General features: G+C 40.7%; 1 protein-coding gene across 8 annotated transcripts in view; it reads left to right on the top strand.

Moving 5' to 3' along the window:
• EBF1 (EBF transcription factor 1) overlaps window positions 1-20,429 on the top strand; it is a 266,875-nt gene that overhangs the window by 179,986 nt on the left and 66,460 nt on the right. For 4 of the 8 annotated variants that reach the window (XM_066197371.1, XM_066197369.1, XM_066197366.1 and 1 more), the window contains exon 9: window positions 17,498-17,628. In XM_066197371.1, coding sequence (XP_066053468.1) covers window positions 17,498-17,628 — 131 coding nt within the window. Of the gene's footprint in view, window positions 1-17,494; window positions 17,629-20,429 lie in introns of all 8 variants that reach the window. The other 4 variants (XM_066197370.1, XM_066197368.1, XM_066197365.1 and 1 more) reach the window with 1 other exon arrangement.

Here is a 20,429-nt window from a genome sequence, read left to right as displayed (position 1 = left end):
ACTATTGTGGTACCTGAGACAGCCAAGCTTTTACAAGGTTGTTTTAGCTCATGACAGCAATGAGTGACTCCAACCATTTGTCTGCAGGTGCAAAACCTCCTACAAGAAATAAAAAGCAGTAGTGGCTGGGCCTCAGCTGTATATGACAGGTAGATCCTCTTGTCAGCAGTGGAGCATTTAAAGAGCTTTTCTTGCCAATCCTGCCCATCCTGGGCCATCTAAGAGATCACAGTTACTGCACAATCACAGATTTTCCACTGAGTCCTCAGATTTGAAAGCAGAAATGATTGCTAGGCTGTGCCTTAGTGAATTTGGTATTTTCTGGTTTGATTGTTAAAAAAAGGAAAATTTTCCCTCACCTTATAAACTGTTTTGAGAGGATAATCTTTAAAATAAAGCTTTGAGACTTACTGCTCTTAGGTCTCATTTCTAGTCTGCCTGTAACAGAATTGTTGAGGACAGACATTGAATACCATAAATTCAGTTGCACGTGGTGAGTGATTCCTGAAAGATGCTAAGAAATCTGACTTAGTGACCTTCTTCTTGTGCTTTAAGTGCCTCTGGCACAACTTTACCACTAAATTTTGGGCAGTGTGTGGAGTGGAGAGGATGACCCAATCAACTCCATTTTAACCGTTTTATCCCTCAGTTCCCTTGGTGGTGCCTCTCTCTGTGCTACTTGATGAAATTGTCACTCCAAGACGTAATACTGACTGAAGCAAAAATTTTAGCAAGTTGAGATGGGTTAATCTTCAAAACTTGATACATTTAACCCTTAGTTAGTATAGGTTCAGGTTGTCCATCAAAGATAGGGAGTATTGCATTAAAAAAACTGACGGGGTTTAAACAAAGAAACGTTAAAGTTTAACTTGTTTCATCCATGGGTGGAAGCACCTGTTAGAGTTTAGTGCTGAGCTTAAGAATGTTTTTGTGATTATATGAAAAATATAAACACACAAGCTTTTTCTGCATCATATCATTCCATATAGAGAAATGCAGTGGGCTTGATTTATTATTTAGAAGGGAAATATTGAAAAAAAATATTAGGATTCTACCACTCTACTTGAGGGGATCTTGTATGTTATCCTGAGTTATGTCTGCTTTCTAATTTATTTTCTATGAGGGAAGAATACCTTGGGTTGTTGGACATCTCTATGCATACACAGGGGAAAAAAATGTGACTTTCAGAACATTGCACAACATGGATAGTAATAACAGTAAGTGAGCCTTGATATACTGAAGAATTGCAAAACTTCAAGCTGGAAATAATTTTCTTTATTTTTTGCCAAGTTGTCTTTTTCATATCGGTTCCTTCATAAATGCGGTGACTCATAAATTCAGGCAATTTTTAACATAATGGCTTGTTATGTGTTCTTGGAGCCTGACCTCACTGAGTGTATAATATTAACCTTTTCGCTACCCTGTGGACTTACTCTGTTTCACAAAATGAGGGAAGGGCTGGGGCTAGAAGGGACCTCTAGAGATCATCCAGTCCAACTCCCTGCTAAAACAGGTTTGCCTGGAGCAGGTTGCACAGGATCACATCCAGCCAGGTTTTGAATATCTCCAGACAAGGACACTCCACAACCTCTCTGGGCAGCCTGGTCCGGTGCTCTGTTACCCTCAAAACTAAGTTTTTTTTTCTCATAATCAGATTGTGCTTCTAATACAAATGAGAACACCAGGGCTGGATTAGTTCAGAATGTGAACTTGGGTGGAGCATTTGTCTCTCCAAAGAGACAAAACATGACCAAAGAGTTAAGATGCTTTACTTGAGAGAATTGGTAGCTAAAGGCTCATGATGAGCTCAACAAGATTTTAACTCTGGGAAGCGCTGATGTAAGCTTCCAGTACTGTGGCAGGTTCTCTCTTCCAAATGTTGAGTAAGAAGGTGGTGTTTTCCCAACAAAAGTATGGCAGGTCAGGGAGAGGTTAAGGTTTGAGTAATTCCTCACGTGGAATTGCTGGATGAGGTTCTCTGATGGGTGCTGTGCAGGATATCAGGCTGGGTGATCGAAATGATCTCTTCAGGAGTGAAATCTTGGGATCCACCAGATCAGCAAAACATGGCACACTAGGATTTGTACAGCTTCAATTTAGGCAACCAAAACTGAGTTGACTAAATTGTGCCCCACTGAATTTTGCTGATGTCTTTTTTTTTATAATCTTCACCAGAGCATAGTCGCTGTTTGCAGGCCCAGATCCCTTATTTCTCCTTGGATATTACTGAGAATTGCACAAGAACTGGGTGGGTGGGTAGATGGAGCTGCCCTTCTCACACCCAGTCACGCCAAACGAAAAGCAGAAAATCTTTTGTTTCTATTTGTCTGGGTCATAAATCACCCATTATGGAGAGGTACTCAAAAGCTTGGAATATCTGACTGCAGCAATTCCGATCTTTCAAAATTTATTTTTAGTCTGAGGCTAAATGAAAACAAGATTTAAACAATGAAAATGGATTTTTAATGGCTGGTTTAGGCAAGGAGATTCCAGAATTTCAGTTCTACCATTAGAGTGCAACTATTGCATGAAGTTGGAGGTTTGAGTTAGTGAGGTTTTTAGGATTTTAAACATTATTGTGTAACATATTTGTGGTAAGACTTCTGCAGGAGACTTAGGAGATACCATTTCAGGTATTCTAGTCATTGATGAAAGGGTTGCTGTTATGTAATGTCCATGGAAATATCTTCCAAAAAGGCAGATTTGAATACTCCAATTACCACAGTTAGAAAGGGTTTCCACTTGACAGTCACTTATCAGGGATTTAGGATCATGTTTAATTGAGAAAAGAAAATTGGGAATGGGAAGCACCTTGATTTTATTAAGATAAGATGTGTCAGTTTCTAGCCATGAGCAGCTGCCCTTTATACTTTTCAGATAAATAAATAAATAAATGAAAAAAAAAATAAAATGCTCCCAAAAGCCCTTCTCCACAAATATCTAAGGGAAGTCAAGCTGTGATATGTTGTTACCCTCTATTGTTATGAGGATGTCATGAATTCATGGAAAAATAGTACCTGGATGAAGACAGAGAACATTTTGTGAATTTCCCTGAGGAGCTTTCAGAACTGTGCTCCCAAAATTGCAAAAAGAAGAAAACACAAGGAAAACTGCCTTTGAATTTTGAAACAGATTTGCACAGAAAAAACCTGTTTTGTTACAGCAGACCCATAAGGGAGGAAAGTTTAGATGGAAATTCTCCAGCCATCTTAAGTGTTGACCAACCATTTGCTAAAGGTTTGAGATTTCTCTCCAGACCCCAGAGGAACTGGAATACAGACATGCAAGTCTGTTTGGCAGAAACTTCACAGGTACCAGAACAGCGGAATGTTCAGCAGCACTCAGATAGGAAATGAATATTCATAGATGATGAGTATTCATTAAATTTTAATTTGCTTTGCTGGCCACCATGTCACAAATACAGTGGCATCATAGGGGAGAAGAATGACTTTAGAATTGGAGAAATTTTTGAGAGACACTCCACTGTGGCAGTGAAGTTTTGCCAGGTGTTGTTTTTCCAACCTTCCAAAATGGGCACACCAGGAAATGACAAAACATTGTGTTATTGTAGTAGGATTAATATTATTTCTGAACAAATTCCTCTAATTTATCTTTTTCATTATAGGATACTTTTATTGGTGTTATGGTGGGAAAAGACACTTTTTTTCACTGTGTTCCCCAGCTGGTTTGGGCAGATTTCGAAGGAAAGTATTTTGTGAATTGTGGTTTGGAAGTTGAAGGCCAAGAATTAGTGATTTTTTGAGCATTCCTCTGGATGTTATAAAATGTGGTGATTTTTAAAGAATGGTGTTCACAACAGTTTGCAGGTATCTGGACACTTCCAAATGTTTCGTGTTGAGCCCCCCAGTATTCAAATACCCCAAAGCAATCAGTGGTTGTAAAAGGTCTTCGCTCTCATGAAACTTATGTCCAAAGCTGTGAATCAACTCAGTGATAGCAATCTCGGGATTAAAGGTTTGGTTAGGTGAAAATTTTCCACAAAACTGTCATTTAGAATATTCAGTTTAGAAAACTTCACAAATAATAAACTCATCTTGTCACTAAACTGAGAGAGGATCGGAGTGAGCATTCAAGTCTCTGTCAGCCAAGTGTTTCCCCGGTAAAATGAGTATTTGACAAGGCTCCTCCATATCCAAGGAAATGAGTTAATAGCATAAACCAGGATACTGATGCAGAAAATGGAGCCCACCAGGCTGGGATGTTTGGAGTGGTTATTCTAATCTGGTTTGCTATTTGAAAGTTATTAATGTTTAGTGGTAAAGAATAAAAATAAGCTACTAATAATAAATATTGGAATGAAGAAAGGCTTTGTGTTTGACCCAAATCCAGAGTACAAGATTTTTGGGAGTGTATGGCATTGCAAAAAGTGTGCTTTCATTAGAGCCAGTAGAATAACTTCATAAAGTGGTTTTTAAAATCTTAGCCCAAACTGTTTGCTGAGCATAACCAGAAAACTTTGTGTGTCACAATTAGTCCTTTCTGCTTTCCACCTTCATTCCATGAATTTATAGTTCTCTTTGTGACAAAACAAATCCTTGGTGTGAAAGTGACTGTAATATAAGCAGTGCTGGTTTATGACCTCACTGAGCAAAGCGAATGGGCTTAGGAAGTTTATTAAAAAGATCAAGAATAAAATTTCATGAAAAATTTGTCTGAAATTTAGAAGTTTAAGGATATTTCTCAAAAGCAATTCAAACATTTAGATGTGCTAATTAAGATACAATGGCTACAGTGAAATACTGAGATCTCGCCCTTCATGATGTGGATGTTTAGTATTTTCTGAACTTCTGATCCATTTTTTGTGAGACAAGTGGTCATCCAAGAGTGTAGGTATCCCAAAGCAATTTTTTGAGGAAATTCTTGGACCTAAAGCCAAAATGGTAAAGCACCAAGGTGCCTAAAGCTGCAGGTAGGTGTTTAGTGGGATTCTTAAAACTCTGGCTACAGAATTTCCATCTGTCTGTGAAGTACTTTGAAAATTCCATTAGTTGCTTACTGGAACCACTGGATTGATGGATGCTTCCAAAATTCTGGTCCCAGGTGCTGCAGGAACCTGTGTGCTGTTTCCTGTACTACCCTTGAAGTGCCTGTTAGCACTGGGAATTTAAAGAAGTTCAGAATTAATTATGTTTCATTAATACCATATCATTATGGTTTTGTAGCAGCTTTTTCAGAGGTTCTGGTTCTATCCCATGAAAAAGCAAAGTGCTTTTCCCACAGAGGTCCCTCCTGAGTTGTGAAATGGCAGCTGGATCTCTCCCCTGCTGCTGGAGGCTGAACAGACAGCTCGTGTTGCTGTTCCCTGAAAATCTGGGCTTGCATATGGAATTCATAGGTTTGGTGTTACCTGATCCATTCCCACAGGGAAGGCCAGAACTTGGAGCAAATTCTGCCTGACCACAGCACTGCTCATCTTTCCAGCCACAGTATTAGTTCATGGGCTGGGGTTTGAGGTCACAGCACTTTCCTGCAGGACGTTCAGGTGAGAGCATCGCTCAACTCCCTGGGCTCTTTGAGGAGAAGAAGAGGGGGTGAAAGAAATATTTCTGACCATATTTGGCTCTCTGAGACACTGAAAGGTAAAGCTACTGTGATTAGGGGCCCTTTGGGGAAAATTACTCTTTTCCTGGGATTGCAACTCTGAAGGTGACGGTGAGTGCTGCCTTGTCCTTCAGCCCTGAGCCTGAGCAGAGGTGCCTGCAGGAAAGCCCAGAGTCAGGTGCCTGCTCAATATCAGATGCCAAATATTTATTATGAGGTTGCTTCTGGCTGCTCCCTACCTATGATATCGTCTTGCTGAGATCCCTTGGTACTTTCCTGAGCCAGCACGGAACTCCCTGGGTCTCCAGGCTTGCAGAGGTGTCTTCCCATTTCTGCTTATTGTATAGCGGAAAGAGGATCCTAATTTAAGCAGGCTGACTCACCCAGCCAGAGCTGCAGTCTGACATTTGACAGGCTGCAATGCCTGAGGTAGGTGGTCTGAATGTGGCCCTAAATAAATAAATAAAAACCTAGCATGACTTTATCAGAGACATTGAAAGAACAACTTCTCTAAGCATTCGTAGGCTCGAGTCCAAAGCATTCACTCAGATTTTCAGCGTGCTGGTTTTATGTGGTGTCATTGCTGGACAGATACTATGAACTATAAATATTATTTTATGCTTATGTTTTTGCAAGTAAAGCCTAAATGGCTGGGAGGGGGTGCCTGACCCTGCACTTGGAGCAGCACAAAGAACAGAGGAAGGAACAGTCTGAGAGACACAGCACAACAGAGACAAGGGGGTCTCAGTCTGTGCAACGCAGCCGTGGGTGCTGCTTGAAATGCAGTGCTGGTTATGTTGCTTCCATCTCTGTCCCACTGCCATCACAAACAGGGGCTGAGGGTTTTATTGCACTGCTGAATCTAATAACAATAATAAAATTATTATTATTATTATTATATAATGTAACAATAATATTAATTAATTTGCATATCCACCCTTTCCATCCCACATATTCATTAGTTTTTAGAGTATTTCTGGTCAGAAAAGAAATTTAGTTAAACCCTCTGATCACTGGGATGCTTTTTCTGCAGAAGAGCCAGATTCCCTACCTTTCCCCTTGGCCCAGGGCCTGGATACCCGAGGCCATGCATTGGACCTTGGTCCCTCCATTGGCAGCTCTACATAACCTGTCAGAGGCAGCCCCAGCACAATTTTTGCACATGATGAATATGGATCTTTGCTGCATCTGGCAGGCTGCAACAATGAATGCAGGAGACTGTCATTAATAGATAATAAAAGCAGAAAGAAACATTAATGGGAATGAGCTTTTCTTTTACTGGGACTGATTGTTACTTTTTTGTTCTTGGGCTGTGACTAGATCAAGCTGCAAAGAGCAGCTACCAGTGCCATGTGCACGCATGTGTTTTGTTGCTAGCTGTTTTTTAATCTGAAATATTTAACCATGACATCTTCAAAGTGCGACTGTGTCAGACATCTTCATACACTAATAGATTTCAAAGATGAAGAGCCTTGCTGCTTTATGTTTAGTCATGCCTTCATCTACAAATTTATGGCAACATTATGGTTTAATGAATTGAACAAGTCCCAGAACAACAACAAAAATGCCCTTTTGTTTGAATTTAGATATAGCGCGCTTTGTTCTTCAAACGAATAATAAAACCAATATGTTTCTTTGGTGGTAAACTTGGGGTAACTTCATCTCACATTGCTAATCAAGCACTTGGGGAGCTCTGTGTGCACATGTACACGTGTGTGTGTGTGTGGTAAACGGGTGCTCTCAGTCGTGGTGCTGGACGTAGGCTGAGCATTCGTATTCCGATAGCGATAGGCAAACCTCCCAGAACAGATGGAGCAGAGTTCAGCACAAAGGTTTAATCCTATCAGGATGATTCCTGTATGGCCATCTGGATAATCCGGTGCACAAATTCAGTGCCTGTTAAAAGTACAACGTAGGCCAAGATTAGCGTCACAGATTTTCCACTAGACTTGTTCATATTTGACTTTATGATTCTCAGACTCCAGAAAATTGCATTAGAGAGCCTGTGATTTGTGAGAGAAATCAGACAAGGAATAAGAACTCTTAGGGTACTTGAATTTCCCTTGAAGAAACTGGATTACAGGCACTCCCTGTCCCTGGCAGTACTGCTTTGTGTTTCTGCACGGGTTGTTCTTGTTTCTGAAAGATGATTACTGCAAGCTCTCTGTTGTGGGCAGACTTTCTCAATTCTACTGAACAAAGAGACCCCAGCTAAAAATGAATATTAGTTGGATCTTTTTTTTTAATCAGGAAAATAAATTCTTTGTTTCCTGTAGAATCCATCTCAGGTGAATTTCTGATTGTTGCGCTGGGTAATGTAGTGGGGGGTGTTAATTTGAGGGATGTGGGGTTCTGGTTTTTTCTTTGTAATAGTAGAAGATGTCATAAAAATGTAATTGATACTTATATTTAGTTTGGATGTGAGAATTTAGACTGAGATGGAACTCTATGTTTCATCTAGAATAGTTTCTGTATATCACAAACTAAACCTTGCCAGTGTGGCCATAATGTACCAGTGGATGTTGAAGCATCAAGGCTCAGTCCTGTTGTGCGCTGGATGCTCTTACACCTTACAGGACTTTTTCTGGTCCTGTGTTCTGACTCTAGGGAGATTTACTAATTTTTTTTTTTTTTTAAATGAGGGATTTACTGTTTTGTTAAGGTACTGATGGAAAATGAAAATGAGGAAACAGGACCAGGGTTGGTGGTGAAGCAAACTACAGATTAGGAAATTGCAGCCACCTGCCCTTCTGTTAGGCTGGGGTTCAGCAAATCAGTAAAGCATAGGGTTAACATTTAGCAAATATAAAATTCTTTGTTGGATCATGAAGGACCAGTCAGTTAAATTGAGTATGTTTTGGAGCATGCAAACTGTGCAGCAATGTTTGTTTTGACAAACTTTTGGGGCTGATTTATAACACACATTTTGGGCTTCCATTTGCAAGGTTACCTCCATCCTCACTCAGAAATTGCATCAGTAGAACTATTTTTAAAGTTCAGTGCACTTAACCAGATGCAGTCTCCTTTCTGGCCATGCCTATTGTTTTTAAAATAGTCATAGTGACTTAGCTGGGCTCCATAACTTCATAAGGGAAGTTGATGGTGGAAGGCCATTGAAATTGAAATGGAAAAGGCAGATACCATTTTTTTTCGCTGTTTTATTAACAACATTTTAGAGCCCATTCTCAGATACAACAATCCCATCCATGCGTCACACCTCAGTCCCCTACATGGTGCTTATTGCCTTTGGCTTTCACACACTGTTCCTGTGCAAGTGACACCGTGGGGTGGAGGAAGGGGTGAAGGAATAGAGATGTAATAATTTGGGAGCTCATGGTAAAACATTTATCTCATTTGGGGGTCAAAATATGTTTGTGCATCCCTGGGGGAGCAAAGAAGTCCCTGCTTTGGTGTTGAGGTCTGAGCAAACACGTTCCAGGTTGTGGAGTTGGAGGTGCTTCCAAGATTTGAAAGACCCTGTGCAATATTCTTGGATGTCTGGTTTTCCTCCTGTTCCAGCCTGTGCATCCCTGTGCACCTGAGCTGCTCAAGAGCACAGGGAGTGCTGAAGCTGAGGGGCTGCACGAGGTTAGGCAGGGAGCAATGTTTGGCCAAAGCCACCCACAGCAGTTTCTTCATGGCCAACTCAAAATTAATGAATGCAGAAATTAGAGCTTAAAGCCAGCCTAAAACTTCCTAGGAATAAAAAAATCAGAGTAGCACATCAAGAAAAAATGACTATAAAGTTGTTAGGCTTCTTGAAATATATATATAGAGAGAGAATGCAGATATCTTTTTCAAGAAGAATAATACACATATTGTTTATATATATATTAGTGTTTAGGCTGAACCTACGTATTTAATTTAACATAATTTTAAGTGGGTTTGTAACATTGCATTTTTCTTGGGGAATTTATTATTTGCCAAACAAACATGACAGACCTCTCTTTGGAGGTCGAATTTTACTGGCTTGCAGGGAGATGCTAAGGACTCTGACTGTTTTATTAATTTTCGGAAAGTAGGAGGTAACTCCTAAAGTAAAACAAAAAAAATAACCCAAATAAGCAAAGAAACTCCCAGAACTTCCTCTGTGATTTGAAAGGGTTTAAGAGGATGAATGAAAATACATTTCTTGCAATCATACAGCGATAACTAAATCATTATTTTATGGAAATGTTGTAAGTAAAATACAGAGCAGATTTTTTTTTTTGTAACAGGTCTCTCATTATTCTGGATTGCCTCCTTTTTCCATGCAGTCATTTTTCAGGCACTGATCAACAACTGAGAGCTTTGGAAATCATTAAGAAAAGAGAAACACAGAGGACTCCATGAAATGTAACTTTGCTAGCTGAGGCATCAGCAAGGATAAAAGAGAAACACTGGCTTAAGTATTGATTGTAGGTGGAATATTATCCCAGGTAATTTACATTTTCATTTCCCATTAATGGGAACTGTGCATCCAAAATGTTTGGCAGAAAATCACAGCCAAGACCTTTAATTTCACTACTGGAAAACAGAAACAAATGCAACCTTCCTTCCCTTCCCTTCCCCCAACCTGGAGGGATTGCACGGCTCGTGTATTTTTGGTTCAGTGATTTCACCCGGTGCAGATGTCATGAAGGACCGGGAGGAGGTTGCCATTTTTGGCAGGGTGCTGTAATCTTTAAGGGCTTGCGTATGCTAAACCCCCCCAAATATCGAGCAGAGGGCTGGGAAGGGGGAACAGGGCAGCACATCCTCGTGCTTGTCGCACAAGGCTGCCTGAGTTATCTGCTGGAGAGGGAAACCTCTGCTGCCCTGTTTCCTGCACAGCAGCTGCTCATTGTCAGCAGAGAATGGGAGACGGGGCCGGCTCGATACGCAAAAGGAAGGCAGGAAGATCATCACTTCGCCGAGATAAGCAGCAAACACATTGTTTAGCTTAGGAGTGAAGATTTAATGCTCCAGTAAAATACATAAAAGCTCTGCCACATTCCCTTTCCCTGAAGTGCCCATGACTGACCCTTTGGGCTGGTCCTGAGGACTTTTCCCCGTCCAGGCCGGTGTATAAACTTCAGTTCCCTTCAGCTGCCTGTGCTGGATGCAGCCCCAGCGATGCCCCACAGACCAGGCTAGAATGGCACCACTGCCTGGGTAAGACAGAATTTTTAGGGTTCACCCTTTCAGCATGCTCAGGGTAGTGAGCAGCCTGACAGTTCTCAGGAATGAGGATATTATTTAGGGGAAAATAAAACCACCAAAAACCCAAACAATCCCCTCCACTCAACAAAACAGCCCAACTCAATCCCTCAAAAAAAATTTGGCTTATACTTTTAAACTGGAAAAAAATCCCAGAATTCGTGCTGAGTCCCGAGCCCCAGTTCTGTATTCACTGCCCAGCTCTTGGGAGGTTTTCCACAGGGCACTGCCCAACTACCTTAAAAAATCCAGTTTCTTATCCTGCAACTTCTTCAGCAGGGTTCTTAACCACTTACTTGAGTGGTTTGTTGAATCACAACTTCCATAAGTTATGGTTTTGAGTGCTTAAAACTGATTTGTGTTGATATTCTGAAAAATCAGTCGTTTGGCGAAAGCATTTAACGGGTTGCAGGATCAGACCCATAAACTGTGGGTTAATCTGTGGCTCATTTATTTATTTAGCCTGGAATTAGGTTTTACCCAAGGAAAAAAAAAAAGAAAATTAAATTAAATTCCAGATATTTTCAGTACTTCCTCTAAGATGAGACATAAATTCCCTTTTCCTCTTAATTCCCGGTTTTAACTGCCTTTATGCAACTCTCCTTGCGTGTCACAATACTCTTAGAGAGAAGAAAAATAAAACCATGTGCCCTATCATTTAAACTCCTGTTGTGATGCAGCAACTGTTGTCAGAGCCTCATCTATGGAATAATAGAGGAAGAAACCACACTTCATGATAAAAACTGCAGGCGAGGTCATTCTTACAGTCACCAGCACAAACTGGATATTAATCATAGAGCAAATACATTTCAGAAGCTAAATAGGAGCAGTCCCAGAGCCCTGCTGATAGCTGTGCATCCCACTAATTCACCTCAGTGAGCATTTACCTCTAAGCTCAATTAACCCTTATTCCAAGGCCACCCATAAACTTTGTGGTAAATACGGTTTTTTCCCTCCGGCCTCTGTTTTCTATCAGTGAAACAGATCATTTCTGTTGGAGGATAAAAAGCTATCTCTGTTTAGAAATGCATGTCCCTAATTAAGAGTATGAAACGTCCAGTGTGTGTTTGTGAGGGGTTGGAGTTGGTAGATTATTGGTTCTGTAAATTCAGATGCTCCTGAGGGCATCTGTTATTTCTTCTGTCATCAGGTGCTGTTTGAGGCAGGTAGAAATGCTCAGGAGGCAGGTGGGTGGTGGTGCGGGGGACAGGAATTTCCTACTGCAATTGCCTGCACACAAAGTTAGTTGGTAAACGTGTACGAGAAGCTAAGAGGAGATGTTAATGCTGTTGTTTTGTTGTTATTATTATTATTGTTATTAGTATTATTAGTACCATTATTATGCTCCCTGCCAAGCATTGTTCAGAGGCAAATTGGAAATGTGGTAATTAGGCCCTGACTGGTAGTGTAGTACTTGTGTCCTGAGCCAAAGTTCAACGCCCTGAAATGAAATTTAAACCAATTAATCTGTTAGATTTTTATCGCTTGTCCGTGTTTTCTCAGCAATTCCCTCAGCACGTGGCCTTTGATCAACTCTCATACAAAAGCTAAAATGTGTGCCTGCTGCTAGCAAGATGGGGCTGACATTAACATGGCACTCATAAAACAATCAGAGCAGTGAAGCCCTCAAACAGACAGGGCAGAGTAATATTTAATAAAAGCGCACACATAATCTTCAGAATTAGCATTTTGTGCCTTGCAGTACCTTTGGGAGAAGAGCTTTTATTTGTGGAGTGATCATTATTATAACAAAGAAGAGCTACCTAATAATTTCCACTTTAACTCTGCAATATGCCATGAGCATTTCTGAACCATTATGCTAAACTGTGGCGGGGTAATCATTTTATTGTCACGGTTTGAGGGAAGAAAAATCCCTGTGTATCACTAGCTGGGAAGTGTGGGAACACAGGAACACACCGGCACATGCAGCACACAACAAAAAACTTTTCCTTTTTTCTGCTTCCCATGTGCTGGAGTTGGTACCTGCCAGCCTTTGTATGGGAGGTGATGAGATTTTAACAATGTGTACTTTGACAAAAAATGAAGATTTCATAAGAATGTTGTTTTCTTTGGAATTTTTTGCTCATAAATCCTTACCACTTATTGATAGAACCCTCAGCTTTGAAGTCAGTGGCAGGATTCCCATTGGCCTCAAAAAGTTTGGGATTGCAGAGCCCTTGGCATTGCAGATTGACGTCTCTGTCTGTGAGCTTGGCCCACAGGAGCAGCACGATGGGACGTGTCAAAGGTGGGCACTGACTTGCCCTGATACTATGCAAGGAAGGAGAGCAGCTCATTAGGGCTCATAACCATTAGGCCATTTCAGCAGGTGGAGGATGTGGCCACATCACCTTCAGCGAGGAGCTGCAAGGTCCTGCTTTGGTTTTCCTCAGTCCAGCTGTTCTGAAACACAGTGAATGCGACACACTCACACCAAAGAGTCTGAAAATCCTCTCTGATAGCTGGGCTATCAAATCTTTTGGTTCTTCTTGTAGTTGGCTTCCAGCTGTTCATTCAACAATAACAGAAAAGTTCATAAGTGTAGGAATGAGCAATTCTCCTTTTTTTTTTTTTTTTTCTTTTTTTTTTTCTTTTTTTTTTTTTTTTTGTTATAATTCTTCCCTGGACTTCCCTGTTCATATTATCAATCATGTAGGCTTCACTGCCTTGATTAGGACTGGCCTAAAGTCCTTGGCTGAATTTTGTTATCAGTGAAGCCTCAGACTTTGACTAAAACCCCTTTTTCTACAGAAAAAGCTAAATTTTATGTAACCTTTTTTTTCTATTTGTTTTAAAAACACCGTTTCAGAAATTATGCTTTGGGGTTACAGAAGGGCATGAGAAGTGATAATATTTTGAAACAAAACATTTTGTTTTTCTTGGAGGTATTGAAAAGTGTTATAGTTAATTCCAGATAGAGACTCTGGAACTTTGCATTCTCAAAAAAAAAAACAAAAAAACAAAAAACAACAAAACCAAATAAAAAAAAAAAAACCCAAAAAAAGAAACCAAAAAACCAAAAAACCCCCGTATTTTGGTTTGTCTTCTGAGCAAAACAAAATGTAGAAAAATCAAGGCCTCCAGTGAAAAGATTATTCTGCCTAGCTCTGTTTTCTTAGGGTTGAACAGAAGTAAACACCTTCCAGACAGTGCTTTGGAAGTTGCCAAGTGATTAAGAGCAGAAGTATGAAGAGCTGAGGGCCTGAGCTGGCCAGACATTTGTACCAGGGGCATAAATAGAGCTGAGGTCATCCCTTGCCCCCCTCCCAGTGTTACCTGTGGTGATGCTGACCCAATTCCATCCTTCTTGGTGCTCCAAGCAAAGGGCCTGGGAAGGACAAAGTTTTAGACAGACCAGCGTCCTGAATGACACTGGTTGTTGCAAATATGTCATTGTATAAACATGTTTTGTGCCCTCAAAAACAGGTAGCAGTCTGGATGCCTCCCTCGTCACGTCTTCCTTGGGATGCAGCCCTTCAGGGCCACTTCCCTGGCTGGGCAGCACCTCCTGCAGCCCTTCCAACCTTTATGGACACTTGCACTTTAAAATAAGAGAAGTTGTGTGGGGAAAGTTGGGTAGTCCCTCTGGTTTTTGTGGCATGGGAAAATAATGCCCTGAAAACTTTTGGGAATGCACAGTGCTCTTGCTCCATCTCTGTGCCTGCAAAGGGCACCATCCTGCCCTGTTTATTAAACCACGAGGTCCTGACTTTTTATCCTCAGATGAGATGTCCTGAGCTATTGCCAGCAGGTTTGATGAGGCACTGATTCAGCGTGAATTTCTACATATTTACATAAAGTGGCATGTGCTGGTGGTCACAGTGGCTTTTCAGGTGAGAGTGTCCCAGTGAAGACCTCACAGCCCCAGTTCAGCACAGAGTGTCTGCATCAGTCCCCCTGGCTGCCATTGATGGGACTTGGCACATGTTTGACATGAAGCAAATACATTTATAGAATATTAGAATCAAATACGTGAGGCAGCACAGACAGGCCAGCAACTTGAATCTCTGAGTGCAATGTAGGGAACACAAAGAACATCACAACATAAATAGCAAGAACTTTTTTTGTGGAGTTCTGTAACTGCACAGGAGTATCTTGCGTTCATTTTAAAGATTACTTGAATCTATAATTTTCAATTGTAGAGTCATTTATGTTGGAAAAAACCTCTAAGATTGAGTCCAACTGTAAACCCAGCACTGCCAAGCCCACCACTAAACCATGTCCCCAAGTGCCACATCTACATGGCTTTTAAATACCTCCAGGGATGGTGACTCAACCACTTCCCTGGGCAGCCTCTTCCAGTGCTTCACAACCCTTTCAGCAAAGCCTGCATATGTTTTCTGTTAATGGCTTATGGTCTCAAATAGTTTTTATTCACTGGTATTTAGGAAAAAAAATGTTGGTTGTAGTCTTTAAGAAAAGTAGCTCATTCTCTGACACATGGGAAACTGATTATCTCTGGGTTTTATTGTGGGGGGTATGTGTCCACAATCAACTGGGAATACTGGAAAGGGTGTAATTTGGAAGTGATTTTAATTTTTATTTATGAAAATGTTTGATTTTGTGAAAGGGCTAGATGGCATTTTGAAAAGCTGCTTTCACTGTAAATCTGTTGCTGTGAGCTTGGCTGGAGGGAAAGCATTTGCTTTTGGACATCGCAGTGGTTTTTATGCACAGTTTTTTGCAAGGAACTTGAATCCAAATTAAACATATTGAAGTTACTTCTGTGTGCGCGCTACGTTTTCGTGACGGTAATGTCAGGATGTTTCTTTTGTTAGCTCATGTAAAACTTAATGGCTGTACTCTGCCAAGTTTGGAGTAGGGTAATGATTTTTTTTTTCCTGCCTTGTTTGTGTTTTTCCCTGGAGCTGGCATCCCCATCAGCTTAAGTAGTGGAAAAGTTTGTGCCTGACACTTGCAACCTTTCGTAGGTAGGGCCGGGGTCTGTTTGCTCCCCATCCGTGTGTGCCACCAGCAGTGGTGTGAGTCTGGGGCAGTGCTCACAGAAACACTGCTCAGAGTGACTCAACTGCTCCCTTTCCAGCTCCCTCCTGCTTCCCAGCTCCCCACCTGCCACCCTACCCAGGGGCTGGGGGGAAGGAGCTTCCCAGCAGCCACACTGACTCTTGCAATTAGCTCCAACCAAGCAGAACTTCACTACGGGACCATAAAGATGCACGGGGTCTCTTTAGCACTTTATGTCTGGAGCATTTTGAATTAGGCTTCTGTGAATGGATTAATTTTCTGTCTTTACAATTAGAAGAATTTAGGACATGGGCTGTGCCTCATTAAGTAACTCACTACATTGCCAGGTTGAGTAACTCATGAGGGCAAGGGTTTTATCCTGGATGGTGTTAAAATGTCCCCATCTTCCTAGTAAATCCTTACCTGAGGAAGTGCCTGGGTGCTCTTCCTCGAGTACACCATCAAATAATCAAAGTTACAAACCAAATTAACAGCTCAATCATCCTTTCCATCAAGTAGCAATTCACAGCCAAATGCCACCAACCCTAAAATTGGGCAGTGGCAGCTGTTCCTCAGTTTGCAGTGCAGCTTCTTCCCTCTGGCTTCGTATCTACAGGAAAGAATGATTCTTTCCAACTCTGAGGTTGGCTCGTGGAGTTATGCTGCTCTTTGAACCTGTTTTCCATGAGTAATGAAATTGTTGAGGTACCTGCTTTACTTAAAATGATATCTAATGTTACAAATGCCGTATTCTCACCTCATGCTGTATCAGCAAGGAAAAGTTGGTGGCATATTGGGTGAAGTTGCTTTCCATCAGCCTATGTGACCACCTTGAGACTCCACAGCAGAGAATTACCCAGGGCTTTCTGCCTATTTTTACAGGAATGTTATTTCTGTTGCTTCAGCACAGTTAAATTCCACGGTGCCCCAGTGCTGCAGAGGAGGAGAATCAATATGTGAATGTTTATACTGCCCCAGACCACCAATATTTGAGCTGCTACTGCTTACAAAGTCTTAAACCAGAAGCTCTTAGTCCAAGATTTGAGCAGAACTTGAGTTTTCAACATCCTCTCAGAGGCTCTGAGTGGATACAATGCCAAGAAAGTAGCTGTGAGACTCCTTGGATATGGCAATATGTGTTGCACACACATCTTGTTTACCCTGTAGATGCAATACAACTGGAACAACTGGAATGACTGGATGGCAGCTGTGGCTTTTGGTTGTGGGGTGTTGTTTCTTTTCGTAGTAGCCAAAGCATTAATCGGGAAAGGATGGTTTAATACTGAACAACCTGGATCTCATTGCAGAATAGTTAGAGAAATGCTGAGGGTTACACCCTTTTTTATTTTGCCAATATTTTCCATAATATTTATGGGAGTTTCCTTGGTGAGTTTGGGTTCTGATGGATAATAAAGCAAGCTTACTGGAGATTGTTTTATTAACTTCGGTCTTGCGCATTTCATATACAATAAAAAAAGGGATGTGTCCTGATTTCCAACTGGTCTCTGCCCATCATGCTGTGATTTTTTTGTTAATGTAGGATTAAAAAAAAATATGTTTTCAATGCAGGTAATAAAATCAAACATAAATTAATTAAGGAAAAAAATGCTTCCAAAGATAGTTTGAGGTCATTCATATGTACTACAAAGAACGTGATTGCTGAAATCTTTGTGTTAGTAAGGGGGGGAAGGAAATGAAAGCTCCTTTTATTTTATTTTTCTCACGTCTTCTATCATTAAAATCCAGTTCTAACAGCAGAATACTTCTCTTTTTCATGTGTGTTGAAAAGCAGCTACACCATGTATCAAAGCCATCAGTCCAAGTGAAGGATGGACTACAGGAGGTGCCACTGTCATCATCATAGGAGACAATTTCTTTGATGGGTTACAGGTCATATTCGGCACCATGCTGGTTTGGAGTGAGGTAGGTGTTGTCTGAACGCTAATGTCTAATAGCTTTGTCTCCTTGTAGCCAGCCTGTCCTTTCTCTGGGCCACATGCTAAATCAGCAACAAATGTCGACACACGAATCCTCGCCTCGCTCAGTTTTATGAAAATAATTAGTCAAATTTACCTGTGGCAGGAATCCATTACAGCCAGGGGGATTTGCATCTCCTCTTGCTGGCCCAGAATTTAGCTCAGTGGGTTTTATTCCGAGGAAAGGGGAAGATACGTGCCTGTGTGAATAATTCTGCGTTTAGCACTACAATAGCTGAGGGCCCACAGGAAACAAATGTTTAGGTGATCCCACTTTCCAGGGAAACTGGCTGCTGGTAGCTGCAGCTCAATGAGGTGGAGACTGCAGAAATTCAGCCCCTCTGAACAGCATATCCCTGAAGTCTGGCTGCTTGGTGTAAGTATCATTTTCGTAGCAGCAAACAAATGCACTGAGTTGTATCCACAGTGGACTCCTCATACCTAGCAGGGCCCCTGTTGTTTCACAGGAAGTCTTTCCTTGTCTCTTATCCATTTTTATGCTGTTGTTATTTCCTCCCAGCTTCTCAAATCCTGTCTTTTCCCAGCACATAATTAATTGTGGAGCCTGACATTCCCCAAAAACCTGTGGAAAGTAAAAACCCAGGCAGTATCATCCCAATGGCCATGGCCAGGTTTGTAGAAACCATGGCAGAGTTCCCCCATTGGCACAGGGAGACAGCTCCAAGGAAAGGTTTATGTTTTGAGCTTAGGGCTTTTCAAAAGCATTTTTGAGGTTTAATAAGAAATTTTCATTTTCATTGTTTTAATTCTGAAAAAACCCCAGCCTCCCTGAAATATCTGTGCAGCTCTTCCCAGTGGTGAGAGGACCTTCTGATGCTTTACCTTACATCCTGTAAACCTTAAATCAACACCATAGCTTAATTTATATCCAGCACATTTCCCCTACTGATTCCATTGCACATATGGCAGCATTTTTTTTCCATGTGAAGAGTATTCTCTAATGTCCTTCACTGTTCTCTCTCTCTCTCTCTCTCTCATCCTTCCACTTGAGGACAAGTGTGGATGAAAGGGCATTCCAGAAAAGGAGAGATAGTAAATGAGCCCTATTTTGAAGCCCTTATGTGATCATGAAAGTGCCCCCTGGGCCCAGTGTAAGCATTTTGTGTGTTAGTAGTGAAGCCATTATGGCTGCAGACGTTTAACAGGGAAAGGTGAAGGGGCTGGGAGAAAAGTGCTCCGATTTTGGTGCTGCAGAATTGGATCTTTCATTATAAATCTTGATCCTATTTATTAGTGGAAGCCATTAATTGTCAATTTCTAATCTCAGGAGACTGAGTGCTGGTCAAAACATTGTTGCTGATGGTTGCAAGGCCTTGTCATGGAATTAATAATGTTAGAGGGGGTCCAGACTGGAGCCAGTCTGTTGTCTGGGAGTGCTGCAATGGGCTGCAAGCTAGTGTTGAGGAAAACTCTTTCACTGCCTCTCCCTCAAAGAATTGCTTCTCATTCCATAACCTATGAGAGCAGTCAAAAACCATATAGGAGAAAACAACATTCTTTCTAAAAGAAGCAGACAAACATGGTAAACAAGTGGAGAAATGCGTGAGCTTTCTGAGTGATCCCTTAATAATAGTGATCTATAAATAATTCAGATTACACACACAAGCCACCTATGAAGTACAAAATAAGTTCTTTCATTTGCCTTCCCATTTCTAAAAATTTCTAAGGCATTTTCAGTACCCAAGAAGAATATTTTTGTTTTACTTTAATAGAGTATAAAACTGAACTGTCAAGCCTCTGAATCTGAGTCCCTTACAAAACTGGAGCAGGCTCATCCCGAGCTGCTATTAAGGCCCAGTTATGAGCAAACTTGGCCTGGTTATTTTGTCACTGAACTCTGGACAAATTTTAAAGTTCATCCTGTTGTTTCATGGATCCAAAGAAAACATAATTTTAATTTGGCTTCAGAAAATCCCAAACAAAACCAGATAGGCAGAGACTAAAGAAAAAGAATGAGTCTTGCAGAGCATTTTCATGTGGATTTTTCCAGCTTCACTTTCAGCTGTAATTGCAGGTGGTTTGGAGGATGAAGTCTAATATTGAAATTAAGCATCATTTTGCTACAGACTTTGCATGGGACCTTGGGCAAATCGTATAATCTACTTAAAGTTCAATTCCCTTTCTCTAGAACAGTAATAAGATTAGTCACCTTCTTTGGAGAGGTGCTGTGAAGATAATTATCATAAAGGTCCTATATTACTCAGACTTCATTATAGTCAAATCCATGTAAATACCTGAGCTGCATGGATATTTAAAATATAAATCCTACCCTAATTCAGAAGTAAAGTTAAGAGCCAAAAAAGAAAAAGCAACTTCCTTTTAAGAGTGAATTTGTTGCTGTCAAGCAGCATGTTATAAATAATTTGAAATGTAAATAATATATTTTTAATTTATTTTACATGTATTCAAGTTTTGTAATTGAAATATTTATATGCTTGAAATGGAGTTGACGGTGTTAAAAAAGGAGGTTTAAAATGGTTTCTGAAACACATATTTATTATTTAAACATATATTTTAACTGTAAACACTCTAACATAATTGCAACCTTTCTCAGCCAGGGAGAACTAAATAAAAACTTAATTTGTCACATTAATTTTGAGCAGAAATGCAGATACCCTAAGCCAGTAGGTTCAATAAATCCTTACCTCCCCTACTACTTTATAAAAATGACTTTAAAAGCCCATGGTATTTTTAGAATACAGCAGAATGGGCTGTCTAATGCCTTTT

The sequence above is a fragment of the Chamaea fasciata genome, unplaced genomic scaffold, assembly GCF_029207755.1.
Source record: "Chamaea fasciata isolate MVZ Bird 193981 ecotype frontalis unplaced genomic scaffold, bChaFas1.0.hap1 SCAF_15, whole genome shotgun sequence".
NCBI lineage: Eukaryota > Metazoa > Chordata > Aves > Passeriformes > Sylviidae > Chamaea > Chamaea fasciata.
The sequence above is the reverse complement of the archived record's forward strand: the minus strand, read 5'-3'. Positions and strand labels throughout refer to the sequence as shown.